Source organism: Eurosta solidaginis, chromosome 1, assembly GCF_040869045.1.
Source record: "Eurosta solidaginis isolate ZX-2024a chromosome 1, ASM4086904v1, whole genome shotgun sequence".
NCBI classification, from domain to species: Eukaryota; Metazoa; Arthropoda; class Insecta; order Diptera; family Tephritidae; genus Eurosta; species Eurosta solidaginis.
Window position 1 is genome coordinate 76,039,428 of NC_090319.1, and position 15,199 is coordinate 76,054,626.

The window sequence follows — 15,199 nt, forward strand, 5'->3', positions numbered from 1 at the left end:
GACAAACCAACGGAGTTTAAATCGTTTTCCACCTGGTCTTTCCAGCGGAGTGGAGGCTGCCCTCTTCCTTTGCTTCCATAGGCGGGTTCCGATAAAAATATTTTAGCCGGAGCGTCATCTTTCATTCGCATAACATGGCCTCTCCAGCGTAGCCGCTGCATTTTAATGCGCTGGACTATGTTGATGCCTGCGTAGCTCGTACAGCTCACCATTAAATCTTCTTCGGTACTCGCCAACGCGTAGAGGTTCGTAAATCTCTCGAAGAACCTTTCTCTCGAACACTCCCAGAGCCGCTTCATCTGATGTTGTCATGGTCCATGCTTATTCGCCATATCGCAGGAACAACAACAACAACAACAACGGGTACGATAAGTGAATTGTAGAATAAGATTTCCGTTTGCCGAGAGAGGACTTCACTTTTCAATTACCTACCTAGTCCAAGTAGCATTTATTGGCAAGAGTGATTCTCCGCTGGATTTCAGAGCTGACGTTGCACATAGGTATATTTTCAAGTTTTAGGCGGCCAAAAATATTTTATTGCCTATATCTTCTTAAAACTGTTTAATAAATGAAAAATTATAATAATTTGCAAATATTCGGTTATATTAAAAAAAAAAATAGATATTACACTGTCTAACACTAAAAAATACCTGTTCAGTGAGGCTATTTTTCTTGTTGTACAGCAAAAAGCGTAATAACTTAGTCTGTCTTTATCTAGGGTAAATTTTTAATTGTTTTTATGAAAAATTATAATAATAGGGGGACTCATGAAAGCATATAAACTTATAAGGTGTAAAATTATATCCATTTACACACGCTGTTATATGAACGCACCTAGTAATACTCTTGATAAACTTGATTGTTTACAGCTGTATTATTGCCGAACAAAATTTTTTTTGTTGTTACACAAATTAAAAAAATGCTAAGATTAAGTGAAAAATCAAAACTAAAACGCATTTACTTGCTGTTGTTGGAGATTTCTGATGAAAATGCCTGCTGTAGTGTCTGCAAGGTTGCATTCCTTTGAGTTTACCGCGTTTACACAATGAAATGTGCGCGTAAATTTATACAAATTGTGTAAATGATTTTTCATACAAAATTTGACAGCTCGTTTACGCACTAGATAAATTTATACGTTTACACACTTTATAAGGCATTTATACGGTTACATGAGTCCCCCTAATTTGTGAAACTAATGGGTTATATTAGAATAGATATTACACTGTGTAACACTAAAAAATACCTGCGCAGTGAGGCTATTTTTCTTGTTGTACAGCAACAAGGGTGTATCAAACCCTATATCTAACCCCCTATCTGCAAGTATCTGCAGCTAAATTTAATGCAGTTGGCAAGCTAATTGTGCCAAGTACCATGTTCAACTAATTTCACTCGGACGGACTTGGAAACATAACAAAACTGGGTTTGAACACCAAAAATCCAAAAAATTAAATTTTTTTAACATTTAAAATAGGTTCATTATCAATTTATAACTTTTAAAAATCACAAACACCATTAATAATGTTAGTATTTACCTGGAATATCAGAATCCATCACAATTACTCAATTCAATTGTCTTAAAACTTAAAATATTCACGTTAAAACATGCTATTTCACATAGGTTAAAAAAAAACTATAACACGCGTTTCAGAAATAGCTAAATTCCGATTACTTGACAGCTAACGCCAGGTACGCGATGGATGGCAAGGGGTAGAATTATTGTTCCCCTGTCTATTCTTAAGCTGTGGGAGTGCTTTGTTTTGCAATTGTGGCAACTTTCAGAAATTCAGTTATGGCCGCCTAAATGTCTAAAATCTACCTATGTGCGTTGTTACTTGTGTTAATGCTGGCTCCCAATTACTACTTCAAAATTATGTTTGCCGACAGTAGCGTGGATTCCAAGGCGCTAAAGCGCTGACTCTTTGCTCGATGACAGCAGGTACTTCGTTTTATCCTCATCCACGATCAAACCCATTTTTTCTGCTTCTTTTCTTTGTCTCACATCGACTTTCAAATATACTACTAAGCCAAGCAGGGTGCTGTAGACTCACAACGGTACCCACTAAGGTTAAGTACCTGGGAAACAAAGCAGAACAGATGGCACTGGATTGAGTGCTCAGGGCAAAAGCAGGCCAAATTTTGTATACTATAAGCGACGGGAGCCGAACTCATTAATCTAAGCAGAGGGGACCTACGAACTCACTGAGTACTATAAGGGAAAATATAGTCTACGATATGTGATTCACAAATCTCGCTCTGTAGGGCAGAGAGCCTCTTAACTAGGTGTCGTGACCCTTAATACCTTCTTATATGTAGGTAGAAGCCTTAAGAGGTACTTGAATACATTAAAAGCTTCACATACAGTAACAGGCTGAAGGGTCAAGTACAATAGATCTAAATAAAAAGTGCATCGAATAAGTAAGCATCGATGCTCAATAACTGTAATAATCACTTTGTCCTGTATGGATGCAATTTAAGTAGACTTAAAAAAGCCATAGGTCCCCGGCCACGATGGGGTAGATTGAAATGAGCAGGGAGACTACCGAAATTAAGAAAAAGGCAAATACACAACCGGCACTTTTTGAGATTGATCGGCTTGGCCGAAGAATGGTTAGGATATGAGATTTCAGTAGATCTTTAGGTCGCAGTGCATTATCTCATTCATAAATTTTGCTAACAGCTCTGACTATAAAAATTGTCTGTAACATGTATACAGTCAATATAAAATTGGTGATATTTTATTGACCTGTGTAATTAATTTTTGAATTAACGCATGTAAACATTTCGTCAGCCCTTCATAGAATTCATTTTAATATACATATGTATTTACTTTCTCTTTCTTAAATCACATGCCATAGTTGCCTCAAGAGTCACAAGCTCAGCTATTGCAACAGATATTGTTGGCAGTACAACAAGAAGTTACTCCAAACTTACGTCGTAAAATCTGTGAAGTAGTCGCTGAAGTAGCACGTAGTCTCACCGATGATGATGGCAACAATCAATGGACTGATATTTTACAATTTTTGTTTCAATGTGCTAACTCACCATCTGCACAACTACAAGAATCTGCATTGCGTATATTTGCTAGTGTACCATCAATTTTTGGCAATCAAGAGGCACAATATCTTGACTTAATCAAACAGATGTTGGCCAAAAGTCTCGAGCCAACAGCTGATGTTGAGGTACGTTTTCAAGCTGTGCGTGCCATTGGCGCTTTCATATTACATCACAAAGCTGAAGAGACCAGCGTCTTCAAACATTTTTCTGATTTATTACCACGCATGATTATGATAACAGCTGAGAGCATTGAGGCGCAAGACGATCAAAGTTTGTTGAAGTTACTTATTGATATGACAGAAACTTGTCCGAAATTTTTACGTCCACAATTGGAAACTATCTTTGAGATGTGTATGAAAGTATTTGGTACAGCCGATGTTGAAGATAGCTGGCGTCATTTGGTTTTGGAAGTTATGGTATCTCTATCGGAAAATGCACCAGCTATGGTTCGAAAACGTGCCGATAAATATATAGTGGCATTAATACCATTGGTTTTGCAAATGATGACCGATTTGGAAGATGATGAAGAATGGGCTAAATCTGATGTGGTTACTGATGAGGATAATAGCGATAATAATGTTATTGCCGAGTCGTCGTTAGATCGTTTGGCTTGTGGATTAGGTGGCAAAACGGTATTGCCACATGTCATGAACGCATTACCAAATATGTTGGGTCATACCGATTGGAAACAACGTTACGCTGCACTCATGGCTATTTCGGCCATTGGTGAAGGTTGTCATAAACAAATGGAAACAATGCTGGATCAAATTATGGCTGGAGTATTGAATTTCTTGCGTGATCCACATCCACGTGTGCGTTATGCCGCTTGCAATGCTATTGGTCAAATGTCTACAGATTTTGCACCAGTTTTCGAGAAGAAGTTTCATGAACAGGTGAGTAATTACATAAACATAGCTAACAGGATTTAAATAGAGACTATTTAACAATTGGTAAGTGGTAGTCTCACAAGCTAGTAATCTAATAAGAGCTTTGGTAGTTACAGAAATTGTGAGCATTGGTTTTGGTGATTTGGTAATTCACCCCGCAGGGAGAGGGGGGTACTTTCTCCACTTCTATGGGTTGGCACACTTAATGAGATCTTGGTTCTTCTTGAGAAGGACGGATGCAGCAAAGTAATCGCATATGCAGATGACCTCGCGCTGTTAGCGGGAAGTTTACGCAGACACTATGCGATCTAATGCAAACTAAGCTGAGACTGGTGGAGGACTGGACCAGGAGTAAAGGTCTATCGGTCAATTCAGCCAAAACTGGACTGATTTTGTTCACTAGAAATATAAGATTCCTGTGTTGCAGTTGCCGGTCCTAGCGGGTACGACCCTGACGCTTGGGGACTCTGCCAATTACCTAGGAGTAATTTTGGATAGGAAACTATCCTAACGCTCAGGAGCGTGTGAGGAAAGCAACGGTGGCACTGTACAGCTCTAAGGGAGCTGTTGCACGAAGTTGGGGACTATCGCCGGATATTACCCTGTGGCTCTACACTGCTGTGGTTAGACCAATCCTTCTATACGGGGCTTTGGTCTGGTGGACGAGCTTAGATACGAAATCAAACCTACGAGTATTCCAGAAGGTACAAAGAAGTGCTCTAGTCTGCGTGGCGGGCGCTCTACGCACCAGCCCTGCAGAGGCGTTGGAGGTACCCCAGCGGGTTAGGGGATCAGAATATACCCGCGGTAGGTATGCCTGTCGTAAGAGGCGACTAAAATACCAGACTTAAGGGGCTGTGTAGCGCAACCTTTCAGGTTGCCAGCGCAATATATAGCTTCTCCAAACCCAATTGTCAACCTCACCTATCCGCGGCGAATCCTGTTTCACACTTTGTGGTAGGGAGGGAGGGAATGGCCTGAAGGTTTAATGTGGCCACATAAATCGTTCCCGATATGGTCGGGCTAGCACCTTAATGGTGCTATGGAACCGGAGCGTACCGGATTTGTATCCGGCAAAGGACCATCACATCGATAACACTCCCCAAAGCCTTCGGGGAGCAACCTTATCGCTACAACAACAACAACAACAACAACAGACGTTGGAGACACTCTTTTAAATGTGTTGCCAATAGATTTAATCGCCAAGCAATGTGCGGCCTTTTCTGCTCTACGGGTGCGGAAGTTATCAGGCTGGAGAGATAATGTGGTTGGCCATGCCATTCCTTAAAAATCGATTCGCCTTCGTCGGACTATTGCGCTGCGACTGCATTTTTCGATATGAAGTACGAGGTTGTTATCGCCGGACCTAAGCGATAGGCTGCAGATTTATACTGACGGCTCCAAACTGGATAAAAAGGTGGGCAGCGGGGTCTTTGCACCTCAACTATGGTGGAACATATCCTTTATCCTACCCGATCATTGCGGCCGTTGAACACCTGAGGAACGCTGATCACGGCTATAATAAAATTTGTATTTACTCTGACATCCAGGCTGCACTAAATGCGCTTGGATCGATCAAATGTAAGTCCAGGACAGTGGAGAAGTGCCGCAAATCTCTTAACGAGATCGCTGAGAAAACTTCCCTCAGTCTGGAATGGGACACTCGGAAATACCGGGCAATGAGATGGCTGACGAACTTGCAAGAGGGGGCACATCCGTTCGGGGGGATATATCTCTGGTGGTTACACTTATAACCGGCCACATAGCAATCGGGAAGCATGCACAACGGCTGGGTGCTCCTTATAATGATTACTGCAGGAGTTGCAAAGACGAAGAGGAGATAGAAACAGTGAAACATTTTCTGTGCGACTGTCCTGCGCTTTGGCGCAAGAGGACGGAATCTCTTGGATCTGCCTTCTTTGACGATCTTTGTGATCTGGCTAAGATGGAACCTAAGAAATTCCGTACATTTGCTGAATCGACCTGTTGGAGAGATCCACGTGGTATCACAGTGGGACCTTTTGGGCCTAAGTGCAGTGGTGCTCGCACCGGTGATCACTTTAACCTAACCTTACCTTTGGGGATAAGTTTTTCACTTAATTTCTAGTTCACAAAATATTTAGCTTACAAAATTCGGCACTTATCAATTAGTTAAAAATAATAAAAAATAAAATAATAATTTTTAGCAAACGTACTAAATGGCTCAAAGTCATCCATCTCAATGCGCAAAGCCTATATAAAAAGCTGGATGAATTGAGATTCATATCTGATGGTTCTGATATAGATGTTATATGTATTTCCGAAACCTGGTTTTGATCATGTCACAAAAATGATTAGGTGCAACTAAATGGATATCAACTTTTCAGAGCTGATAGACGTGGTCATGGTGGTGGTGTTGCTATATATGTTAAATGTAGTTTATCCTGTAAACTTTGCTGCAGTGCTAGTTTTTTGTGAATGATCCCCTGAAATTGCTCCACTACGATCAATTGTCGGCATCTTGCTTTTCAAACCCGATCTGATATTTCTTAGTTACAACTTTCAAACGTCACACATCCAATGTTCCTTTACGTATCGTGATGTAGAAGCATAGATTACAGTTCCCTTAATGCAGCGGTGGAGTCGGTCGAATGGAGCTTGATTCGTACGCTGACATCGGTCGATGATCAGGCATCATTCCTACAGAACCATATTATTAGGCTTTTCGACAACCATGTGCCAGTGAAACTCAAAGCTGCTACACACAATAATACCCCTTGGTTTAGTGCCAATCTAAAACACTTAATTCACCAGCGTAACCTTGCTTACTCACGATGGAAAAGATACAAAACCCTTCAGGCTCACAACTGCTTCAAAGCAGCTAGGATCGCTGCAAACAAAGCCATTAGGTCAGCTAAGCAGAAATTTTATAATAACAAGTTTAGTGCTGCTTTGAGTTCGAAGAAACCCGGAAGTCGATTAAACATATTGGTATCGGAAAATCCAAATGCGATATTTCTGTCCGCCCTGATGTAGACATTAACTAGATAAATATAAATTTTGTAAATCTGCCAATCTCAACTGACAATATTTGTGCTGACAATTATTGTATTCGCGCTAATGTTGATTTTGGTCCTCTTGAGTTTGCTAGTGTCGATGATTGTGATGTCGTTCAAGCCATTCTTTCAGTAAAGTCTAATGCTATGGGGTCGATGCTATATGTCCGAAATTTTTAAAAATAATTCTTCCTAAAATCCTTCCTCACTTAACCTACTTGGTTAACTCTGTGCTGACGTCCTGTGTACTTCCCAAATGTTGGAAAGTTGCTAAAGTAATCCCAATCCCCAAGCAAAACAAGGAGTATAGACCTATAGCTATTCTGCCTTTCATTTCCAAGGGCGTCGAACGAATTTTGCACAGCCAGATAAATACTTATGTGCAGGATAATAACCTTCTCACAGATTCCCAGTATGGATTCCGGCCAAATCGTAGCTGTAAAACGGCGCTCCTATCGGTGATAGAGGATATTCGAGAACAATTTGACAAACATTTTACTGCTTTCCTGACTCTTTTCGACCATTCAAAAGCGTTTGACTCGGTCGACCACACCGTTCTCTGCAAGAAGCTGGACAACCTATTTAATTTCTCCATCTGTGCAACAGCCCTAATCAGATCGTATTTGGCCGACCGAACTCAGGCAGTAAGTGTTGGTAGCAGAAAGTCTGACTTCGTCAGTGTTTTAAGAGGAGTCCCACAAGGCTCAATCCTTGGTCCCCTGCTATTTGTTTTGTATATTTACGATTTGCCTGGTGTTCTTAAGTATTGTAATATTCACATTTATGCTGACGACGTACAATTGTATATGTGCTGTCCTAGTGATCGTACCAGTTCATGTATTAATAACTTAAATTACGATTTGTGTCAAATTGGTACGTGGGCTTCTATGAACGGCTTATGTCTTAACCCTAAGAAGTCGAAATGTATAGTCATTCATAGAAGGTCACTAGATAAAAGTGGAATGGAAAATTTAATTTTAGACAACACTATTATAGAATACGTTAACACGGCAAAAAATCTAGGTGTAGTTTTTAACAAAACCTTGACATGGAAAGATCACATCTTCCGCACAGTGGGAAAACTGTATGGGATGCTTCGTACACTCTGGCTTACACAATATTTTACTCCGTTACATATTCGTCTACTAATAGCAAAGCGTACTTAATACCTACGCTCCTTTATGGTTGTGAGGTTTACTCTAAATGTTACTATGTATGTAATAGGAAACTTAATGTTGTTTATAACAACATTGCTAGATACGTCTATGGGTTGAAAAGACTTGACCACGCCTCTCATCATGCTTACAGGTTGATAAACATTTCTTTCGATAACCTTGTTAAACTTAAAACGCTCACTACGCTACATAAATTAATATATATGAAGGAACCTGACTATCTGTATCGGAGGCTAAATTTTCTCCAGTCGTCTAGATCTGTTCTCCTAACCCACTTCAGATATCGTATGCTAATATCTGATCGCCAGTTCTTCATTACTTCCATACGTCTTTGGAACTCGCTCCCTTCTAGACTTAGGCTTATAAGCAATGCTCTGCTCTTCAATAAAGAATTAACAAGTTTCTATAATAACCTAAACAATTAAAATACTGATTTCTTCTAAGCAAATGTACTCTATCATTCGTTTATTTATTTATTTACTATTTATTAAATATATTATTTATTGTAACCTTTTCTTAGCCGTAGTCATTAGCTTTAAGTTTCAAGTTTAAATTGTTCCTATGTTATGCCTTTTACCGACTAGCACTAAAAAATAAATATTTTTGCCAAATTGTTGTGCTGGGATGAATTGCCTAATAAATACAAAACAAATATTAATAAAACACAAAATTAAAAAAAAAATAATAAACGAGAATAATAAAAAAAATAAAAACAAATCAAATTGACTATTCGTCCGGTGCGCTGACCTGAACCTACAGCGCGAATACTCCAATGAAAAAATTTCCATACTCAGTGACAGTCAGGCCGCCCTCAAGGCAATCTCGGCGTTTGAAATAAAATCAGCACTGGTCCTTGAGTGCGTTGAAAAGCTAAATCAACTAGGAGCACACAACGAACTAATGCTGGCCTGGGTTCCTGGCCACAGGGGAGTTGAGGGTAATGAGAAGGCGGACAGCCTTGCCAGAGAGGCAGCAGCGACACGACCTATTGGTCCCAAGCCGTTCCTGCCAGTAGGCCCGCAGGAAATAAGGGGCATCTATTAATAGAAGAAAGGGAAAAGAGGGAAGAACACTGGCGCAATATGCCAGGCCTGAGACGATCTAAGTTATTATTAGGGCGTTACAGCACAACTCGATATAGGGCATTAATAGGCCTCTCGAAAGATAACCTAATAATTCTAACAGCTATTCTTACAGGAGACTGTAGGCTGAATAGTCACATGCAAAAGCTGGGTATAATTTCGAACAACATATGCCGATTTTGTGATCGATCAGCGGAGACGGCGGACCATATCCTCCTGGAATGTGACGCAATCTCAAGACGTAGGGCTAAGTTTATGGGCTCACCATGGCCAGAGTATTCTCACATCAAATGCATCAAGCCAGGTGAACTGCTAGGGTTTATCAGGGATGTCGGCTTGATGGGGTGCTGTGAAGCAGCTGAGGGCACAATAGACCAATGGTCGCAATGCGATCCTCAATTAATTATCTATCTATCTATTCATTCAAAACATTTTTTTTTTCGTCCTCAATAAAGAATAACATCAAAAGAAGAAATAAAAAAATGCGGAAAATACAGTGCGAAAATTTGTTTGAAGTGTCATTTTAGAAAGCTGTCTGCATATATAATATTTGTAACATGCATTTAAATCTCGTAACAGCTTTTTTCAATAAAGTTTTGTTTTAACACATTTTAGGTAATCCCAGGATTGTTATCTTTACTCGATGACGTACAGAATCCACGTGTGCAAGCGCATGCTGGTGCTGCATTAGTCAATTTCTCTGAAGATTGTCCAAAACATATTTTGACACGTTATTTAAATGGCATCATGTCCAAATTGGAAAACATTTTGAATTCCAAATTCAAGGAACTAGTTGAAAAGGGTAACAAATTGGTGTTGGAACAAGTTGTTACCACAATTGCTTCAGTCGCTGATACTTGCGAAAAAGAATTTGTTGCTTATTATGATCGTCTAATGCCTTGTTTAAAGTTCATCATACAGAATGCCAAATCCGAAGATTTACGTATGTTACGTGGCAAAACTATTGAATGTGTTAGTTTGATTGGTTTAGCTGTTGGACGTGAGAAATTTATAACTGATGCTGGTGATGTGATGGATATGTTATTGAAGACGCACACTGAAGGTGATTTGCCTGATGATGATCCACAAACATCTTATCTGATTACGGCTTGGGCACGTATGTGCAAGATTTTGGGCAAACAGTTTGAGCAATATTTGCCATTGGTTATGGGACCGGTAATGCACACGGCAGCCATGAAACCAGAAGTAGCATTGCTGGACAATGATGAAGTGGAAGATATTGAAGGTTTGTAAATATTTGTTTTCTTTTGTATTTATGGCCAGCTGTGTTAGCAAACATGATATAATGTAATAACCCTGCTAAACAGCTATCAGTCATTTGAGGCATCAATGGCTGATGGAAATTTACATCGCAGATATGGCTGATGGAAATTTACATCACAGCGTAAAACAAAGTTTCATCAGGTTGTTAGAAGCGACATGACAAACCTGATGTAAACATTTTGTATACGTGTATGTATACACATACGTACATACCATGGTTTTCCATAGGAATAAAAGGAAAAATTTATGCTAGTGGATTAGTGGTGTCAAAAATTCTGTTAATGTGTTGGAGTTTCCGTCATCTCTGTCTAACAGAGAAGCCTTTTTAGTTAAAAAAAAGTTCATCACATAGCCGAACCATTGTCAGAATTTATTAGTTTAAAAGGAAACTGTCATGAAATTTTGGAACAGAATAATTCGCATATTGGATATATTCAACTTTGAAAATTTCGAACTTTCCTTCGTTCCAATTCAAAAAATGTTAGTGCCATAAGCTACCGATAAACGCCGCCGCCGATTTTCATCGTTTTTCACACGCCTCCGCCAAATGTCAAAATTATCGGCGGGGCGGCGGCGTTCGGCGCTTTACTATATTTTCAACTCGTTTAAGACCGTCTAGGCCAGCGATGGGCAAAACGGCTCATAAAGTAAACACACATGCTCGTAAAGTAAACACACATGCAACACATGCTCCAACAATTTTTGCAGTGTAGATTTAACGATATATGTATGTGACCTGAAGAAATTTGAAAATTCCATAATTTGAAATTTATAATAAAACTGGTAAAATTAGTCGTTGCTTTTGCGATTGGTACCTTTTTTTATTTGTAAACTGATACATTCCTGTCTAGGCTCACGGCAACACTGACAACAAGTCTGAAAAGGGGTTCGTTTTCCCACGATTGTATACGAAACGTGCATTAACTGATTTAGGAGCCGAAAATAGGCCCATCCCTGGTTTAGGCCGTTCATTGTTCATGTCGAAAATAGGTCCGAAATGGTTGAAAGGGGTATCAACGGATGTGCTTCTTGTTGTAGCGATAAGGACACCCCCGAAGGCCTTGGGGAGTGTTATCGATGTCGATGGTCCTTTGCCGGGTGCGGATCCAGTACGTTCCGGTACCAAGCCCGACCATCTCGGGAACGTTTTGTTATGACCACATTCGACCTTCTTGGCCATACCGTCCTCCCACCCCCTAGATCCATGCTGAGTTCGGGGTCGTCAGAGCCTCGGCTGTTAATGAAACAGGATTCGCCACGGATATGTGAGGTTGACAATTGGATTTGGAGAAGCTATATATTGCGCTGACAACCTGAAAGGGTTGCGCTACAAAACCCCTTGAATCTAGTATTGTAGTCGCCTCTTACGACAGGCATACCTACCGCGGGTATATTCTCACCCCCTAACCCGCTGGGCGAACGGATACGCATCATCGCCAGTTATAACAATGCAATTGCGAAATTTAACTCTTTCCAACCGTTCAAAATTTATTTAAAAAAATAGGCGCTTTCAATGGCAGCTCAACAAATTTTGCATCACCGATTTCATCAAGTTATTAAAACAAAACAATGAAAGAAAAGTTATATACTAGTAAATTTAAATCCTCACCTACATCATTTCTTTCAGAAAATGAGTAAAGAACAATGAATTAAAAAAAAATTACCCAACATGTTTTCAAATTTTCCTCAACTTATTAAAAAAGCAAGCTCTCCAAAACAAGAGTGATTTTTTCAAAAGTTCTATAAGCCGATTGGCCAATGAATAAGCGAAATCGATGACGCAAAATCTTTAGTAGGTTCAGTTGACATACGAAAATATGCATGTGGAAACATTTTGCATTTGTATAGTTGCGACTCTGAAAAAAAATGTAGTAACTCTGTCTTAAAAAGGGTTGCCACAGATTAATTGATAGTCTTAGTTTAAATATCACCTACACGACACCCTTTCTGTTGTAAATGTGAATATGTAGGCACATATATTTACCAGGTGAGGCTCTGGCCTACCCATGAAGACTCTAAAGTGGCAAAGCAAAAGCTTTCCCAAGACAGTCGGAAAAATTGAACTACCCTAACGTAGTCATTCATAATGAACTGTCATATCGTAATGCCAGGAAAAAACAATGTATATAACTGAGCATATAACAGTTAACATCTTTCAACTTAAAATTTGTCGACGAAGGCTATTGAAATCAATGTTCGAACACAAACGTCTTCAGAGAGTCTTCAGAGTGTTATGGAATCGCATCTACTATGGGAGCAGCAAGGAAGGCAGTCTGCATGATCTGGGGTGCACTGTGGCTAGTCATGTCGGTTGGGTTGGGTTCTTGCCAACCTTGCTGTCCTGCGCCATAACAGAAAAAAAGTTACTATCATGCCTTTAAAAAAAACTGACAAAAAGCGCAGAACGCGTTCAAGACGCTTGAATTTCAAATTAAAACGACATCCGGTCGAACCGGATGCCACGGACAGACCGTTAACCATTCAAAATTTAAAATTCAAAAAAGAAATTAAAAAAAAAAAATCTAGCGCTAAAAAAGACGAAACTAACCGAACCGGAAATGACTGGTTACTAACTGTTAAAAATTAAAATACAAAAAAAGCTGAAAATAGAAATGAAAGGAAAGGAAAAGACGAAAGGGCCGAATATATATAGAGGGCGCCGTGGGTGTTGTTGCGACGCCCGGTGCTTGGCCCACCCTCAAAACCATGGCCACCGACGCGCCTAAATTTTCGGTGGCCCCTTACCTGCTTTACCTAGTGCCTTCTAAATCAGAAAAACTGCCAGCATTCCCATTTTGGAATACAAATTTATTCAAAACTCATTAATTATTAAATAGTATTAACAAGTTCATTATAATCTAGCTTATCCAAAACCGAAATTTGTTGCGTGTTTCCAAAGCAAAATAATCTTTTTACTTAATCTTACTTAATTTAAGACTAAACTTATTTATAGGTTATTTTGGTTTGTCCTATTTATTTCGCAAAGGGGTTCAAACAAAATCGTTATCTTGACCAAAAAGGAGAAAGGAACACGTTAAACTTATTGAAAAGCGGAACAATAATGACCCTAACATTAACTGCAGTTTATTTTAAAATTAGCAAGTATTATAGTTTTTATGAGCGTGTATGTGCGTAGGTATGTATCTGTCACCCCTAATTAATAAATATTCCGTAAGGTTGTTAAAGACATACTAGATATTTTAAGGATGAAACAGAAAACGTAGGTTTCCAAAAAAAAACCCAACGATCTCACAGGCGTAGCGCGTGCATTACTATGTACTTATACTATTTACCCTTTTTTTTGTAGTGTCTCAAGAAAAAAAATTTTATTTATGTACATATATATAGGCTAAATCATATATGCAAATAAGCTAATACGTTATATATGTATGTATACGCTTGTGATGTCCTACACTATAATTACTTCTAATCACATATTCTTTTCGCTACCATGTACATAATTTATTCTCATTAAATTTCAATGTGTAATCTCTTTTTTTTTTTTTTTGTTAATTTCTTCTCATATTTTGGGTTGTCCTATCCTTGGTTCACCAAACATTGTTAAATTGTATGTGCAGATATATATATGAGTGTATTACATTGATTCTAACTTATCAAGTTAACAGGAGTATATCTCTCTTATCCCCTGATTCTAAGTTGTCATACCATTAAATACAATGTATGTACATTCGTGTTGAGTGGGAACGGACTCACCCGGTTGTTCCTAAATTTGGTGTTTGTTGTCGTTGCTAGTAAGTTGTCCTTACCGGTACTGTTGCAGCAGGCCTATGCTTGTGGGCCCTGCTGGTGTTGTTATAAAGTTGATGTTGCAGCAGGCTTATATGAGGCGGGCCTGCTGGTTGTTGTTGCTAAGGTTGATGTTGCAGCAGGCCTATATGAGGCGGCCCTGCTGGTTGTTGTTACTAAAGCTGGTGGTGGTGGTTGCGCGCGGCGTTGCACGCAATGGTGGTGGCAGCACGTGTTTCGTTGGCGCTATAGCTAGTGGTAGCGCGTTTGGTTGGCTAGCGCTATCGTTGGGGGTCGCGCGCGGTGTTGCACGCAATGTTGGTGGCAGCGCGTGTTTCGTTGGCGCTATAGCTAGGGGCTGCGCGCGGTGTTGCATGCAATGGCGAGGTTAACGCGCGGTGTTGCATGCAATGGCGAGGTTAACGCGCGGTTGCGGTGGTTGCGCTCGAGTGTGGGAGTGCAACAGTATGTGTAGCTTAAAGATTCCTTTTTTTCAATTTCCGTCGTGCTCGATATGACGTTGCGTTTTTTGATGATGCTGTTGGATGTGCGCTCTGAGACTAAACTGAAACGCGCATCACAATTACGAAAACCTTGACGTTCGAACAAGCAAATTTTGCAGATCTCACTGGGAGCCCTGCTTTTACAGCTGCAACTCTATATATATGGAGGTTAACGGGACGACTTTGTAACTGAAGCCAATGAAAAGTTTGTTTGCAGCTGAACTGCAAAATATATTTGATGTTGAGGTAAATATTCACGAATTCAATTCTAAGCAGAACACATGTCTACAATTTGTCTACTGCAGCTTTGCCCTACATTCGTTTCTGCCGAGTATGACCTTTTTGGGCGTAATCCCCTTAGCGCAGGATGGGGTGTCGTTCTAAATGCCATTGGTCACCGGACAGGCTACTGTATAATGTGTAAATTCATTT

At 39.8% G+C, this 15,199-nt stretch overlaps 1 protein-coding gene across 1 annotated transcript in view; it reads left to right on the top strand.

Moving 5' to 3' along the window:
- The window catches only part of Karybeta3 (karyopherin beta 3), a 64,689-nt gene that overhangs the window by 40,359 nt on the left and 9,131 nt on the right, over positions 1 to 15,199 (top strand). The window contains exons 3-4 of the mRNA XM_067758333.1: positions 2,856 to 3,947; positions 9,849 to 10,479. Coding sequence (XP_067614434.1) covers positions 2,856 to 3,947; positions 9,849 to 10,479 — 1,723 coding nt within the window. The remainder of the gene's footprint in view (positions 1 to 2,855; positions 3,948 to 9,848; positions 10,480 to 15,199) is intronic.